Consider the following 16,425-nt stretch of genomic DNA (forward strand, 5'->3'; position numbering starts at 1 on the left):
TGGAAGGATGTATTTGCAAAGTAGGGGATTCCTTCTCTTTGAGGCATTCAGGTAGAAGCTGGAGAGGACCCTTCAACGTATGATGAAGATTGACTCATTGATTTGTGCTTTGGACTGAATGGCCTCTGAGGTCAGGTTTAGCCCTGAAATTCTATTTTATAAACTTCTATACACGGCATTTAACAGTTTGTATCACACATTGCTATTTTGCATTATGTGTGAAAATCATTGCTCCTTAAGTCAATTTTGGACTTCCTGAGAGCCTGAGGAAAGATCTGGATGGTGTATTAGAGAAAACATGGATTTGAAATTTGTTACAATACCAATAGGCTGTGTTCGTTTTGGCCAAGCTTTTTGTCTTCTCTACAACTCAACTTCCACATCTACAAAACGAATGGAATAAAATGTATCCTATTGTGTCGCTGCGAGGATAAGTTATAGTGTGTGGGTAAAGCATCGTGAACAAAGTAACACACAAAATGGATGTACATGTAACGGTAGTTATATTTATTCCATATGCATATATATATTGCGATCCCTTTGGAGTCTGGCATTAAGGAATACATGGATCAGTTCTGTCTCCAAAGATACCTGTTGGGTGAAGGCCAAATGCTAATTGAAATATGGGGGCCCAGCAAGTCAGAGAATCATTGGTCACTGATTCTTTCCCCAAGGAGAGGAGGATTTTGCTCTGTCCTTTTGTAGCTCTCTCTGCTCCTGCTTTGCATTCTTTCTCTCTCTGGCTCTCCAGTGTTCTTCACTTTAGGTCCGGAAGCTGCTTGAGGGTAGATTGGTGGATTCTGAGCACCCTCTAGGGACAATAGAGGGATTTGTTCCACTTGAGAGAAGATAGATTTTTCTCATCATTCAGTTGCTGGTGCACGTGAAATGTGCCAGGAACAAAGTGAGATGTGGGCGGACGGAACAAGCGATGGAGGATCCAGCTTTTCTTAACCCACTCCTCCCTACCAACGCACTTTTCTGGCTGCTTATATATCCAACCCCCAGCGAGATCTGAAGACAAAGAGCCACACAGGATTCAGAAAAAAAAAAAATCCTTTCTGTTCCTGAGCATGGGTAGTCAGCTGGGAGTACATTCAATGGGACAATAACTGAATCTCTAGTGAATTCTGAAGAGGCCAAAGACTCAGGGCCAAGGAAATCACTAAATATGGTGCCTGAACTACCTTCTTGGACCATCTAGGCAACGTATCCTGTTCAATTATCAGAAGAAGGGAGAGAAGAACTTATCCAAGCACAGTGAACCACAGAATGCAATTTTAATATAAAATTTATCTTCAAATATTTAATCTCCAGTTCTTTCTCATACTCAACTCTTTTAAAGTTCCACATCATTCCCGTCACTAAATAAACCTGAAGAACAACAAATTTCCTGAATGTAGAGGGGAAGAGTGTGAGGGGTCAGAAGATAGGGGAGAGAGGGGATTATGGTGGGTAATAATGAGGAAGGTGTAATAAGACCCACTTCAGGATCGTTACACCTTGGATAATTAGCAAGAGTTATTAACTTACCAGAAATCAGAACATTTATATCTATTTCTGAAAGAAAAGGATGAAATATCTTTCTCAGAGTGAGAACGTTAAAACAGTAAAGTTTATCAAAGAAAGCATAGAGGAATTTATTTCTAATTTGAATTAGGCAACTGTTTTAAGTAGGACACAAACCCACTAACTATAAAAGAAGATAAATTAGACTTTCATTTAAATGAAGATCTGTTCAAGATATACCATTAACAGAGTACATAGCTAATCCAGAGAATTAGAGAAGAAATTTAAAATTTATATGTATCTGATAAAACATGTAATAGTAAAACATAAAGATTTCCTGAAATCAGTGAGAAAAAGATAACCCAATTTAAAAATGGACAAACAGCTCATTCTCAGAAGAGGGTATCCACATGGCCAGGAAGGATAGTAAAAGGTGCTCAAGTAATTACTCTTCAGATAAATGCAAATTAAAATGACAATGATATATCACTTCACACTTACCAAAATAGCCAAGTTTTAAAATATTAATGCCAAATGATGGTGGCAATGTGAAACAATCTGAATTCTCATACATTGCTGGTAACAGTATAGAATAGTATAACCCCTTTGGAAACTAATTTAGCAATTACTACTGCAGCTGAATATATGCCCACCCTATGACCCAGTAATTTCACTCTTAGGTATATTATACACAAGAAAGATGAGTGCATACAAGATGAGTGCCTGGGTCCACTATGAAAATACACAAATATGTACTTAGTAACTTTATTTACAAATAAAAGAAAAAAATATAATGCAAATTTTAGGATAGTAGTTATTTGGATAAAGGGAATGCAGGAAGGGATTATAAGAGGCTATCTAAATGTGGGAACTCACTTCCTTCTTAAGCCTCACCCTCTCCATCTGTTAGTTTATCGGGGTGGAGTGCAATATTCAAGGTGTCTTTCTGTTCTTACACACTATTGTCCTGGAACCATTGGGAAGCTAGGCAACACAAAGATGGAAAATAGCCCCAATCGGGATATTATAAAAGATCCCTGATCATCAGTATAAATGGTCATTAATTAGCAGAATTGGATATCTAGACATGTGCCCTAGTACAGAAGCAAAGCCTTCTAACTTGCATGTATCGTCTTGCGAGAGATTAGACTTGCAGATAATAAAGCAAATTGGTTAATAATGCATCTCACTCAAAACCTTGAAAAACAAACAAGTGAGACAAAACAGGGCATTTGAGGAATCACTTACCAGAAGAGCTTCCATTCTCACGTTGTTTTCCTCGGGGAAGATGGAAGAACTCTCTGCATGTGAATTGTGTAAAAGTGCTCTTGTTAATGGCAACGTCTATCCCAGATCCCCAGAAAACCCAGGCTGAGGAAGAACCTTTATGTATGAATAACTTACTGGCGGGTGCAACCTCAGGGCACCAACTGTGCGTGAAATTGGAAGTTAGGCAAAAGAAGGAGAGCAAATAATGGTACGTTCCCATACCCATCAAAGCTTTACAGTAATCACAGCTCATGTTAGATTCCACAGGAGCACAAAGGGGCCTTGAAACTACTGCAGCTCAGAACCATCCATTGGAGAGAGAGATGAGAAGAAATATATCTTCCTGGTTTCCCCCTCTTTCCTCTTTTTCACTGATTAAGGTCTCTATGAGGGATGGGTAGGCTGAATAATGGCTCCGAAAGATAGCCACATCCTAATCGCTGGACACATAACAATTTATCATACGAAAGTAAGCAAAAAAAGCTGTTCAAAAGCTTGCTCTGAACGTTGCACAGGAAAACGTTCATGAAGGGTTTTGCAACTTTAAAGTTCCTGTGGAAGTTAACTATCATTGAGGGTGGTGTTGGTGCTTAGAAAAAAAATTTGGAAAATATGAAGACAGAATATATGATCTCCCCTATCTTACCTGCTGTATTCATAAAGGGCTCAAAATTTATGGCAAAATGATTTTTTTCTCTTTAAATATTTCTTGCCTTTTTATGGTTCCAATAATATATATTATTTATATATAAATATAAATGTGTAGATTATAGACTTTTCTTATAAAAGGGGGCAATTTTAAGTGTAAAAGGAACACTAGTCATAATTGCAATGCTACAATATGAAATTGCATCAGCACAGTATACATAAACTGGGACTGTTCCAAGCCATCTAAGACAAGTCTCCACCTTACGTATAATATAAGTGAATTGTGGCAGTACCAGGAGGCATGTTTGGCATATAAAATATTTGATAAATGTCACTTTATTTCTATTAATGTCTTCTATCTCATTCAGTAAGTTTTATTTACCGAATAAATGAAAGAATAAAGGACCTGAACATGTCAAGTAAGTGAAACCTATAAGTTTAGATGGGTATGAGTATGAGATCAATTTGTAGCAATAAAATTGGCAATAATAATAGCCAATAGTCATTTTGTGCTAGTGGATATGATAAATTCTAATTGTTTCATTCTTTCAAAATGTTATTGAGCCCCTTAATGTCTAATACTGGGCTATGGAATTTAAATGCAGGGTGAAATAAAAGTTGCAGTCTTTCTCTCATGGAAGTTGTAATTTAGAGGTGGATAGTAACATTAATAATTTTTTAGGAGATATAAATTAAATTGTAATAACATAGGAGAGGAGCATGGTGCATTAAGAATGTAAGAAAGAGGGTTGTCCAATCAAGCCCAATCATCTCTGGCACAGAAAGGCATCCCCTGAGCCCTCTGAGAAGTCATAGATGGTGGTGGAGGTGGTAGAGATGGGAGTGGTGGGGTATGGGTGTTCCAGGGAGTGGGAGAGCATATCCAAAACCATGAAGTAGGAGAGAATACAGCAATGTGTGAAAGTAAAATGTTTGTAGCTGAAGTCCAACCACCAAGGGGAGAAGAGGAGGGAAAAGTGGCCAAAAAACTTGAAAAATGGAAAACCGCTGAAGGTGTAAAGGCAAGTGTCAAGGTAATTATAGCTGCATATTTAAAGCTTCCTGTGACTGCCAGGTTGAGAAGTAGTTGGCAGACGGTCTGGCTATGTGTTGCCCATGCGAATGGAGGATGTATTAGCAGAAGATGGTATTAGTTGTAAACATGGGAAAAATGAAAAATTGATTTTATAGGAACCTTAGAAGGTAAAATTAATAGGTTTGCATTGGACAAGCATGGTGAGGGAGAAAGAGACTGTTGGCATGTCGGGGTTGAGGGTCTTGGTATTTGTTGGAAGTGGAGTAATGGAAAAAAGATGAGATGGGAAAGAAGAGGGAGGTCATGCATTCAGCTCCCACCCGTGGAAACTCATTGTTGAGCTTCATCTCATCATTGTTGGATAATTATTTTTTTCCTCTAGAGCTCTCATGAGAGAAAGTTTATATTTATGTATTGTATATTACTTAGTTTAAGTCCTTCATGGGTAGAAACTGAGTTCCGCAAATTCCTATATGCCCAGTAACAGAACATTGCTTAGTTCATTGTTGACTTTGAACAGAGGCAAAGCAGGAAAAAGGAAGGGTTGGAGGGAGAAAGTAATAACCCCAGGGGAAAGCAAGCCCACAATTAGTCAGGATTATATTTGACTTTGTATGGCAGAAATTTCACTACAATGGCATAACTAAATGAGAAGTTATATGAGAAGTTTATTTGTCTCACATAACAATATGTCTAGAAGAAGGAAGTCCAGGGCTGGGTCACCTGCTTAAGGTAATTGTTAAGGAAGCAACTTTTCTCTATATTCATGCCCACCTTGCAAATGGGGGGATATAAGATACTTCTAGTGTATAACAAAATTTCTACTAAAATTGGCCTGAATGTTAGATACACAGATATTCATTTTATTACTGTTTACACTGTACTGATGTTTTATGTGCAGTTTTTTTTTAAACCAATTAATTTATTTATTTTTGGCTGCATTGGATCTTCGTTGCTGTGCACAGGCTTTCTCTAGTTGCAGCGAGGGGGGGCTATTCTTCATTTGCGTTGCACGGGCTTCTCGTGGTGGCTTCTCTTGTTGTGGAGCACAGGCTCTAGGCGCGCGGCCTTCAGTAGTGTGGCACGGGGGATCAGTAGTTGTAGCTCGTGGGCTCTAGAGTGCAGGCTCAGTAGTTGTGGCGCATGGGCTTAGTTGCTCCACGGCATGTGGGATCTTCCTGGACCAGGGCTCAAACCCGTGTCCCCTGCATTGGCAGGGGGATTCTTAACCACTATGCCACCAGGGAAGCCCTATGTGCACTTTTAATTTAGGATATGCTCTACTTTTTAAAAAGCATTGAGCTTTAGTTCTCATGATCACAGTATGGCTGCTGCAACTCCTGCTATTATACCTGTAGACCAAGGAAGAAGAAAAGGGAAGGACAAAGGGCAAAAGCCAAGAGCCAAAGAGTAAATTCAGTTGATCCTTCACTTAAATAGACTTCTCAGAAGCCTTTCTCACTTACTTATCATTGGCAAGGATTGTTTTTATGTTCCTTTGATTGGTGTCAAATTCACTTTTCTTACTGGGGCACTCAATTTTATGGACTTCCCTTCATTCTATGATGTTGTAGGAAATGTGTGAGAGGGGAAATTATGCTCATTAATTTAGACTTACATGAAGAAGGAAGGAGTGCTATTAACACCAAGCCATCTTAATTTCCGTAAAGCAAATACCCAAAGAACATAATTGGAGTCGTTCCTTTTTCATATTCTGCTTCATTCAGCTTGGATTCCAGCCAGACCTTGTCCTCCTTCTCCAGCTGCACAATGACAGTTCCCAAAGCATGTTTGTGACTGTCTTTGGCTTGGGCTTGCTTCCATCTGACCTGGATGCCATTCTTCATGAGTCCTATCTTCACAGATCTCTGAAACAGCTCATTGTCAAAGGCAAAATTGTACACAGCAGGGGTGGTGCAGCTGAACACTCCAGTGGTCAGATTAAAGTGGTCCTGCTGGTTGTACAGGGCTTCCTTGAAAACAACGGGCTGGAAGGGCTTTGGGAGAGGTTCACTAAGCTTCACGAAAAAGGCAGATTTTGGTGGCAATGGGCACCTCTCAATAGCTCCAGGTGACCCTCTTTGTCCCATTTTTCCTGGATGACCTTGAGGACCTTTACACAAGATATACAGACAAAGGGAGGAGGTAATTTTGAACTCATGCATTTTATGACCAGCGTACTTCTGTCTCCCTCCCTCCCATCCACCTTTTTTACTTATGATCTTAAAGATTCTCTTAAAGTTTCTTTCTCTATTCTGTGGGAATAGCATCCAGTGCTTACTTTTGTCGTCGTAGCTTTTACCACACTGAATTGTAACCCCTTCCTTAAGCACTTGTGTCCTTGACTATGCCTGTGCCTCAGTAGAGTGCCCAGCTTGTAGTTAGCATTCAGCGTATGTTTTCTGAATGCATAAGTGCATGAATTGTTTTTCTTAACTTATCCCAAAGGCAGAACCATATGTTTTCTTTATTATAAACCATATAACTAAGGACCACTTTCTGTAGGAACTGATGCAGAAAAATCCAGAAATCATATTGTGCTATAGCTAAAAGAGCACAGATCAGTTGTACTGAAACCCACATAAGCGTTACAGTCACCCGTGGAGCTCAAAAGGCTCACTGATGCCCTGGCTGCACTCTGCTTCTTCTAAATCTGAATCCCTGGATGTGGAGCTCAGGTTAATGATGTACACAGGTCAATTCTGATGGAAATCGTTGTCCTCAGGTATCCGAGTGGCAGAGCGAGTGTTCAGAGCTGAATGGCGATCTAATCCCGAGCCTGTTGGTATCTTTTCATGATACCACCTTGTCCCTGATTTTGTGGGAATCATCACTGCTTCATTGTGAAATATGTGCTGCCACACTGCACAGAAATAACAATGATATTTGTAAGAGTACATCTACTTAAGTGCTATTCAAGCTATTTTCTCAGGCTAGTTATCCTGACTGATAACCAAGCATATAAGCACCACTGATGTCTTTTTTAGAATGCAAAGTTACCTTACTCTCCCAAATACATGACTGAACTTCAAAATTAAAGAACAAACTGAGTATTCATGCATGTTCTGTGTGGTGTGCTCTCTAAATTCACCAGGTTCAACCATTTTCTCTAATCTAGCAAAAAAGATTTGTCTCTAAATGTTTTACAAATGAGTTATTTTTCACATTGTGTGTGCATGTTTGTGGGTGTGTGCATGTGTGCACGTGCATGTGTGTAGCTGAGTGATCTTTCTTACCATGTGAATCAAAACGTATCTCAATTTAGAGCTTACTATGTTTTTCCAATTCTAGAGGAAGAGCTAACTAGTGGGAAAACACTGGGTCTCTAGCCAAAAGCTGCAGTATTGGTGTGTGAATTCCACTGAGCTCCAGCCAAACATTAATTCTTCATTCAGGGAGCACTTCTTGTTGCATAGTTGACTATGTGTCACCTGTCCCATTGCCAATTTCTCTATGTATATTAGATTGAAATGTTTACAGTGTCAGTACTTCCCTGATTATGCCCCACGAAACAGCAATTTTGAATGGTTTAACCTACTGTAAATAGTAGTATGCAGATGGAATCCGTTTCTTGGAGATCTTTTCAAAGTACAAACCAACTGCCTCAAACCCAGTTTGCTCCTCAGCAAGGTGGTGAGAGGATGGGGATGAATTTGTGCTACAGATACTTTTCCCCATAAGAATCCTCCCACATTTCTTTATACATACACTGAATGAACCTAATATATGTTTTTGTCCTTGCCCCATGGCATGCTGTGTATGAATAGCAACCAGAGTTATAGTTTTGGGTCTCCACTCCAGTGGTATATCAAATATCCTGAGAGCTTTCTAAACATATGGCTAATTTGCATCTATTCCCAAGTTTCTGATTCAGTAACTGTAAGATGAAGTTTTGACATTCTGATGCATAATCAGAGTTGAGAAACAACTCATAGGCATTGAAAAGAAGAAATGTCTTGCTTCAGCAATCTTATCAGGCTCATTTAGGAGTCGAACTGGGTCTGTGAACATCACAATCAAAGAGAGAAAGGAAAGAACAGTAAAAGCAAAAGAAAACAATCTCTCACCTTCTTTTAACCAGCTATTCCCAAAGGGCCTGGAGGGCTTGGGGGTCCTGGGGGGTCCCCGAGGTTCACAGGGTTCAGCATTTCCTTCAGTCTTGAGATCAGCTGGGGCTGATGTTATGGACAGGGCCCAAATCCAGAAACCTAGGGCAGAAGAATAACGGGAAAAGTTCACATAGACTGGGAAATGCTGCTGCTGCTCTTGAAGGATCATGTTCCCACCCCGTCAAAGGGATGCAAACCCTCACAATCCCAAGGAGTATCCATTACTGTGGGCATGCACACCAATGCTGGGGCTAGGGTCAGAGATGGTTAGGAACGTTCCAAGGCCATTATTCCATGTTATTGAACCCTCCCCAGATGGGGCACAGAAAAGTCAAAAGGGACCTGCTGATCTCTCCTATTGGAATCCAGTGTGGCCTCTTCCAACTTACGCCTCTGCGGCCTCGAAATAGTCTCTGGCAGTCACATTCAATACCTGGTGTTAGTTGTGATGATTTGGTATCTGAAGTCCACTCACTTAAGCATTAACGTTGTGTCTATAGAGAAATTGCCTAGTTTCTTTTTCTCTCAGTTTTCCCACCTATACATTGGGGGATAATTACACCTATCTAAGAGGGTAGCATAGGGTTTGGGGATAATATAATAAAGTATCTAGCACAGTGAAGGCACAAGACTGACTCCCAATATAAGATTGTCCTGACGTTTGCTCTTCTTTGAATATATCTAGGTTGTAGAAGTTTTCCTTGATTGACATCCTTTTATTCCCATTAACAAAGCAAAGCTTGGACATGGACTTAAATCTAAAACAATAGGTCACCAATACATACAAATTCTAGAGGAAATTGTCCCCCAGAGACTGAAAGCACTGTCTGTCCTGATAAATCACCTATTGTAGCAGAGTGGTCCTAAATGTTACCTTACAAGTTTAATTTTTGTATCATCTTAATACTTGCTTTAAAAGACAACTAAAGGGCTTCCCTGGTGGCGCAGTGGTTGAGAGTCCGCCTGCCGATGCGGGGGACATGGGTTCGTGCCCCGGTCCGGGAAGATCCCACGTGCCGCGGAGCGGCTGGCCCCGTGAGCCATGGCCGCTGACTGCGCGTCCGGAGCCTGTGCTCCGCGACGGGAGAGGCCACAACAGTGAGAGGCCTGCGTACCGCAAAAAAAAAAAAAAAAAAAAAAAAAAAAAAAGAAGACAACTAAGCCACCAATCATATCCTTGGTAATAAAATTGGCTCTAATTTCTGATCCCATTGATGACTTACAAAATGGTAAGTCAAGTAAGTAAGTATGAAAGTAAGTCAATAAAATCGTTATTAGAAAAATCTGAGAATTTAAAAAAATATTTATTTATTTTATTAATTTTTATTTTTGGCTGCATCAGGTCTTAGTTGTGGCATGCAGGATCTTTCGTTTCGGGGCACGGGCTTCTCTCTAGCTCTGGCATGTGGGCTCCAGAGTGCATGGGCTCTGTAGTTTGCGGCATGCAGTCTCCCTAGTTGTGTCATGCATGCTTAGTTGCCCCGCAGCATGTGGGACCTTAGTTCCCCCACCAGGGATGGAACCCATGTCCCCTGCATTGGAAGGCGGATTCTTAACCACTGGACCACCAGGGAAGTCCCGAGAATTTGTTTCTCAAAGTCAGACAAGGTTTCACACATCCCAGCTGTGACACTTCCCAACTGTGCAACCTTGGAGAAATTAACTAAACTCTTTTTCAGCCTCAACTATACAGTGGTGCTATGAATTCCAACTTAAGTCACAGAATTTCTTAGAAGTGAAAGAGTATGATGTAATAAATGTGCCTGCCATGATGCATGGTACATCAAACAGTCCCCATATATTAACTCCTGGCCCCTGGCCCCTACTCTCTACGTTCTAATGAAAACACTGTACATATTTGAGCATCTTTATGACTAGAAATTATTGATGGTTTCTCATATGAAAGCCTTGGGGCATCTTAAAATAATTTTAAGATGATTATGAGAAAATCCCAAGTGTTCAGGCACTTGCATAGCCCTCATTTTATTTTTGTAATTTTCTAGACCCCTCTGTGAGTTTGGGAGAGTTTCAATATTACATTCCTCATTGGAGAGAAGAAGAAATTGAGGTCCATAAAAATGGAAGTATTTGGACTCCTTTGAGACTGTTTTACAGGATGGAACTTGTTCTGGAATATTCTTCTGTTTACTCTTAGGTGGTTGTGCTTTCATTTAATTATGGCTGGGATCTCACATGACTGGAGATTAGTGGGGAACACCTTGTATGTTCAGAGTCTAAAGTATACCCCACACCCCCTGCCCCCAAATAAACATCCACAGACATATACCCACTCGCCACTCAAACAGAAAGTTCTCATACACACAAAATCATTCAATACAGGTTGCCTAGTACAACAAAGAGTAAATTTAATAGGTTTTTGTTAGATGTTATAGCACTGTCCTCAGCACATATTGTGATAATACTTCAGCTGACTAGAAAATATAACCACCACTGGAAGGTGTTATTAAAGAATCGGTTGATTTATTTCATGCAATGTTCCTATATGAAATCTTTGAGAATTATTTTTTCCTATCCATATTGCGAATCCCCAAAGACAATGCATATTTCCCATTATGGACAATGTGAATTATATAAGGGACCTGTTTTCTGTTTTGTTTTGCCCCTAGGAAAGTCAGATTCATATTTCCAACTAAAATTTTAAAACTGGGTGGGTGCACACATCTGCACTTTAATTGACCATTTACTATGGTTTTGCTTTTGTCTTTTGTCTACTCCTAATTTTTACCTGCTTATATTTTTCTACTTTGTCCTATTAATTTATGTAAGATAACTCAAATATGCTATGGTCTAATGTGAAAGCAGAGATAGAGGGGAGAGAGAGGGGATAGTGGATAGAGAGATGAAACATATACAATAGCTTTGGCTTTTAAATTGTATACAATGAATGAAATCAGTAGTAAACTTTAATATCTTACTATTATTAGTAAAACAGTAAGGGTGGTAAAGGAGAGCATGGACATAATATAGTAAGAAACTGTGTGGGAGGGAGAGATAGAAAAGAGACAAAAGATGAATCAAAGGATAAATAAACAAACCAACAAACCCAAGAGGTAGCACAGAAACACTCAGCTGGATAGTGATAAAACATGAACGCCAGAATCAGAGGCAAATATAGAGGAAGGGAAAGAGTCTTGGCAGGTATTGACAGGTCTCATGCTGATGACTTAGACTCTGGGCATCAGAGTATTAAAGTTGAATATATATTTCAAAAGTACATATGTGGGATGTTTCACCCCCTGCCATTCTGTCATAAGTCCTCTGTACTAATTTGCATAACTGAGAGTAATTAAATAATAATGACATCATTCACGGTCACCATTTGACTTCCATTCCTACCCACTTTCACCAGTAGTAAGGCAGAAATAAAATCTATACCTTTGACAAAGTTATGAGAATATGGTCTCCCAGGGTAGATATATTGATATAATATTTTCCATGTAAAAGAAAGAAGGGTAATGGAAAGTAATATAAAAGGTTTAATTCATTATTGTAACTAAGAGTGGCTACACTTACCAAGATTTCCCATGGAGAGAGTGCTTTTTCTTGGTCCAGTCATTCTGATATTATGGAGGGAAGCCTACTGAAAATGGGCTTCTCAGCTATCTTGTTTTCGTCTCACTTGGTTTGATTTTCAAGTTGAGATTAGATGATTTGCAGAATTGATTTCCCTAAATATTTGGTCTTCTGGTCTCTCCTGAGGCCAATGTCCTGGTTATATTTTTAACCAGAGAGAAGTTGCTGCAGTTGATATTCACAATGAGGCAATACCATCCATATACATCTGGCTGATTTACTTGGACTGGTCAAGGTTCAGTCTCTGAACATGTGGTCTTTGTCACTGGTGATCCTTGTATGGTCACTTTCTCAACTCATCAAGTGGGGCCTCCTCACTACAAACATTCTAGTACTGTATCAACAAAATATCAGAGCCAGAGTAGGAGCAGAGGGAAACTGTCTCCACTTGATCAAAGACATCTTTATAAAACCTACAGCTAGCAATATACTTATTGGTCAGAAACTGGATGCTAAGACAAGAAATGGAAATAAAAGGAATAGAGAATGAGAAGAAAGATGTAAAATTGTCATTGTTAGCAGAAGACATGTTTGTGTATGTATAACATTTTAAAAACAAAAAATTTGTTTTCCCTTGTATCACCAATGAACGTTCAGAACTTGAAATAAAAAAAACACACACACAGTAGAATTTACAGTAGTACCAAAAAATGAGATACTTAGGTTAAATCTGACAAAATATGTATAATATATATATATATCAGGAAAACTACAAAACTGCCATGAAAAAAATCAAAGAAGATAAATGGAGAAATATTCCATGTTCATGCATTGGTAGACCCAATATTGTTAAGATGTCAATTCATCCCAACTTGATCTATAATTCAACATAGTTCCAACCCAAATCTCAGTAACCTATCATTTGGGTATCAACACACTGATCTAAAGTTTGTAATAGAAGGTGAAAGACATAGATAAACACACCACTGAAGAAGCAAAACAAAGCTGGATGATTCAGGCTACCCAACTTCAAGGCTTATTATAAAGCTACAATAAACAAGACAGTGTGGCTGCATGTGGAGAGGCTTATGTGGTTTGTACCTCCCACTAGCACCAGAGGAAAGGAGCATCTGGACTTTATTATCAGCTTTCCCAGATGTGAAGCAGGAAGAGAAAAGGGAGGAATGAGGCTTAAAAACTATCAGCAAATATCAAAAAATGGAGTCAGACTCCCCCCCCCTTTTTTTGGCCGTACCTCGTGGTATGCAGCATCTTAGTTTCCCGACCAGGGATCGAACCCGTGCCCCCTGCAGTGGAAGCACAGAGTCTTAACCACTGGACCACCAGGGAATTCCCTCAGACTTCCTTATTATGAATAAGTCATGTAGATAATATGTATCCTTGATAGGATGTGATGAAAATGACACTTTACCTTTGTAGTCTTCCTGCCCCGAATCCATAAGACTCTCTAATCATGAGGAAAACATTAAACAAATCTCAGTTGAGGAACATTCTACAAAATACTTGATCAGTACTCTTGAAAACTGTCAATGTTGTCAAAAACAAGAGAAGTCTGAGAATCTACCACAGCCAAGAGGAACCTAAAGGAGACACACAATTAGATGCAATGTGGTATATTGGATGGAGTCCTGGAAAAGAAGAATGACTCTAGGAAAAAAAAAAAATAAGGAAACCTGAATAAAGTTTGGGCTTTGGTTAATGTAATATAAAATAAAAACCAAACAAAATGAATTCACCACCTTTGGAGGATGAAAGGCAATCAATAAAAGTGGCAAATAAAAGAAAAACAGTCAAGCATTTGTTCTGCCTTTCTTATATGAATTATACCCCTGGGTAGCCAAATACTAGATGAAGAGTAGAGTCTCATTATCAAATTATTCCAACTACCAAATGAAAAAGATAATAGACAATCAAAAAGTAGACAAAGAGTTGACTGTCTTTATCAAGTTATTCCAACTAATACATGAAAAAACATCATATAGAACACAGAATAACACTGTTTTGAAACAGCAATGAATTAATGGATCTGGGCACCTAGCATCAGTACCTACTAATATCACAAAAAGAAACATAATACCATCTATAGTGTTGTCAAAAGGATTGAACCTGAGTCTGGTTGAGCCTGTGGATTCGTCCACTAATGTGTAAGTGGTACACAGAGAACAGAGAAATATTGTGACCTGCATGATGAGTGGGTAATCAACAAAAGCCAGGTAAAAAATAGTCATGGTATTGTAATGGCGATTTCAAGAGATGATGCATGAGTAATAATAATAGCTAGACAGACATTGTTTTTCCTATGTGGTGTTCACGTATTAACATTAACGACCCTAAGTTACGTATACTACACATTGGACTTCAAATAATGGTTGTTTCTGTCCCCGGTGATTAAGTTCTCACGGCTCCCAGTTCTTTGACCTGCACAGATTTCTCATCCAGGAGCTTGCTTTCACTGCCTCCTGATCTGAGATTAGATACAGCAAGAAAGTATTCAAAAAGTAGTAAAGGAGCAAGGAAAATCACACTCTTGAGGTTTGGTTTTACCTGTAGCAGCAGCTATTGCCATAAGAGATATCTCTGATAGAAAATCGGGGGGTGACCAGGATTCTAAAATCTTCCTAGTCCAAACTCTGGAGCTAGTCAGGGTAGGTGACCTCAAAGCCTGCTTGTGGTTGAACATTAATCTTATTGTGAACCCAGGTTGGATTGCATGAAAATATTTAAATACTGAAGAGGTGACTTCAAACCTTTAAGAAGTTCTTGCTACAGTGGAGTGCTAACAGGGGCCCCTGCTTCAGATTTAACAGCTGGAGTAACACAGAGATCCTTCACATTGGGAGAAGCCAGCCCAAGAAGAACTAAGTCTCTTTGTCTGAGAATCACTGGTAGGGACCTGATGCAAGCCGCAGGAAGGGATGGTCCAGTTGCCTGGTCCCTAGGAGAGGGTGGATTAGGAATAACTGGACTTAATAGGGCACTGAAACCTCCAATGTTGATCATGGAATTTTCTACATATGATTTCTAGGGTCTTCTGCTTTGGGGGACAGGAAAAATACATAAATAAAAGACAAACAGTCCAGGCTGCTTTTTGTTATTTGCTTAAATATAAGGCATGTTTACAAAAAGGATATAAGGGTACATTTTTTTAAAGGATCTAAGGCTGAGCACCTGGGGACGGGAAAGGGCAGGACCATATAGTATAGGCGTTCATTCATTTATTAACTCATTCAAATAACGGTCCAGGCGCAGACTAGGATTCAGATCCTACCCCTTTTTCTTTCTGGCTCTCTGGTTTTGGATTGGTCATTATAACTTTCTGAATCTCCATTTTCTTATTTGTAATTGTGGGCCAAGAACTAATCTCTTATATAACTGAAATGGAAATTTGATTTAAAAAATACTGTTTCTTGTATTGTGCCCTGTGCAAAATTGGCAATACCTAGGAGCCTCTGTTAATAATAATTCATATAATAGGCCAATGTTATTTATTGAGTGTTCATTATGTTCAGTTGATAAAGAGATGGATAAGAAAGGAGATAAATAATATTGAGTGACATAACATTTGTAAATGAGTAGTGATTTCAGTCTGGTGGTTCATAACAGAACAGAGGAATTAATAAAGAGCCAGCTAAACTGTAGAGTTTAACATGCTCAATTAGCTGGTAAGTGGCACAGCTGTCATTTGGATCCAAGTATGTCTGATTCCAGAGCCAATGTATAATTTTGACAGACCAAGCTTTAATTCTACCCACACAGATTGCATGAGCACATAACTCCTCTTTGCTTTCTTGTTCTAGGTGTGTGGAGATTCACTATGTCTATTCTGATAGCGAATACTTTCATTGAGTAAATTGGATGCTACGGACCTCCAGGGCCTCCTGGACCTCTGGGGCCTCTTGGAGTTCCAGGTCCTAGAAGTAAGAAAGCCTTTTCTTCTGTCTCTTAATTTCCCCTCCCCCTTTCTCTTTGGGTAAAATGTCATAATCTTCATGGTATTGATAGCAAGTAAGACTAGAAAGAATCTGGGGAAACTTATGGACTGCACAAAGGGCTTCTTTAGCAGAGTGTTTGTTAGCCCAAACCACAGGTCTTATGAAGACTATGGAATCTCACCTAAGTCCAGACCCAGGTTGTTACTTAAGGCAACACTGCTCCATAAGGGTAAGTCAGGGTAGTGGAGATGTCAAGAAAACTCATAGTTGCAGAGGTGGACTCACGCATCAGGACAGTCTTTCTAGTTAAGAGAGAAAAAAAGGAGCTAGTGGAACCTTATAGCACATAGTACTATATGAGAAGGTG

The 16,425-nt window shown here is 39.4% G+C and overlaps 1 protein-coding gene across 1 annotated transcript; it reads right to left on the reverse strand.

Annotated features, from left to right (window-relative positions):
• Window positions 1-5,983: 5,983 nt before the first annotated feature.
• On the reverse strand, window positions 5,984-9,596 carry LOC102980521 (hibernation-associated plasma protein HP-25-like). The gene is given in 3 exon segments (XM_028490582.2): window positions 5,984-6,575; window positions 8,541-8,583; window positions 8,585-9,596. Coding segments are annotated over 3 exon segments (657 nt in total). The 5' UTR covers window positions 8,741-9,596; the 3' UTR covers window positions 5,984-6,117.
• Window positions 9,597-16,425: the final 6,829 nt, after the last annotated feature.

This window comes from Physeter macrocephalus, chromosome 6 (genome assembly GCF_002837175.3).
Source record: "Physeter macrocephalus isolate SW-GA chromosome 6, ASM283717v5, whole genome shotgun sequence".
In the NCBI taxonomy this organism is placed as follows: Eukaryota; Metazoa; Chordata; class Mammalia; order Artiodactyla; family Physeteridae; genus Physeter; species Physeter macrocephalus.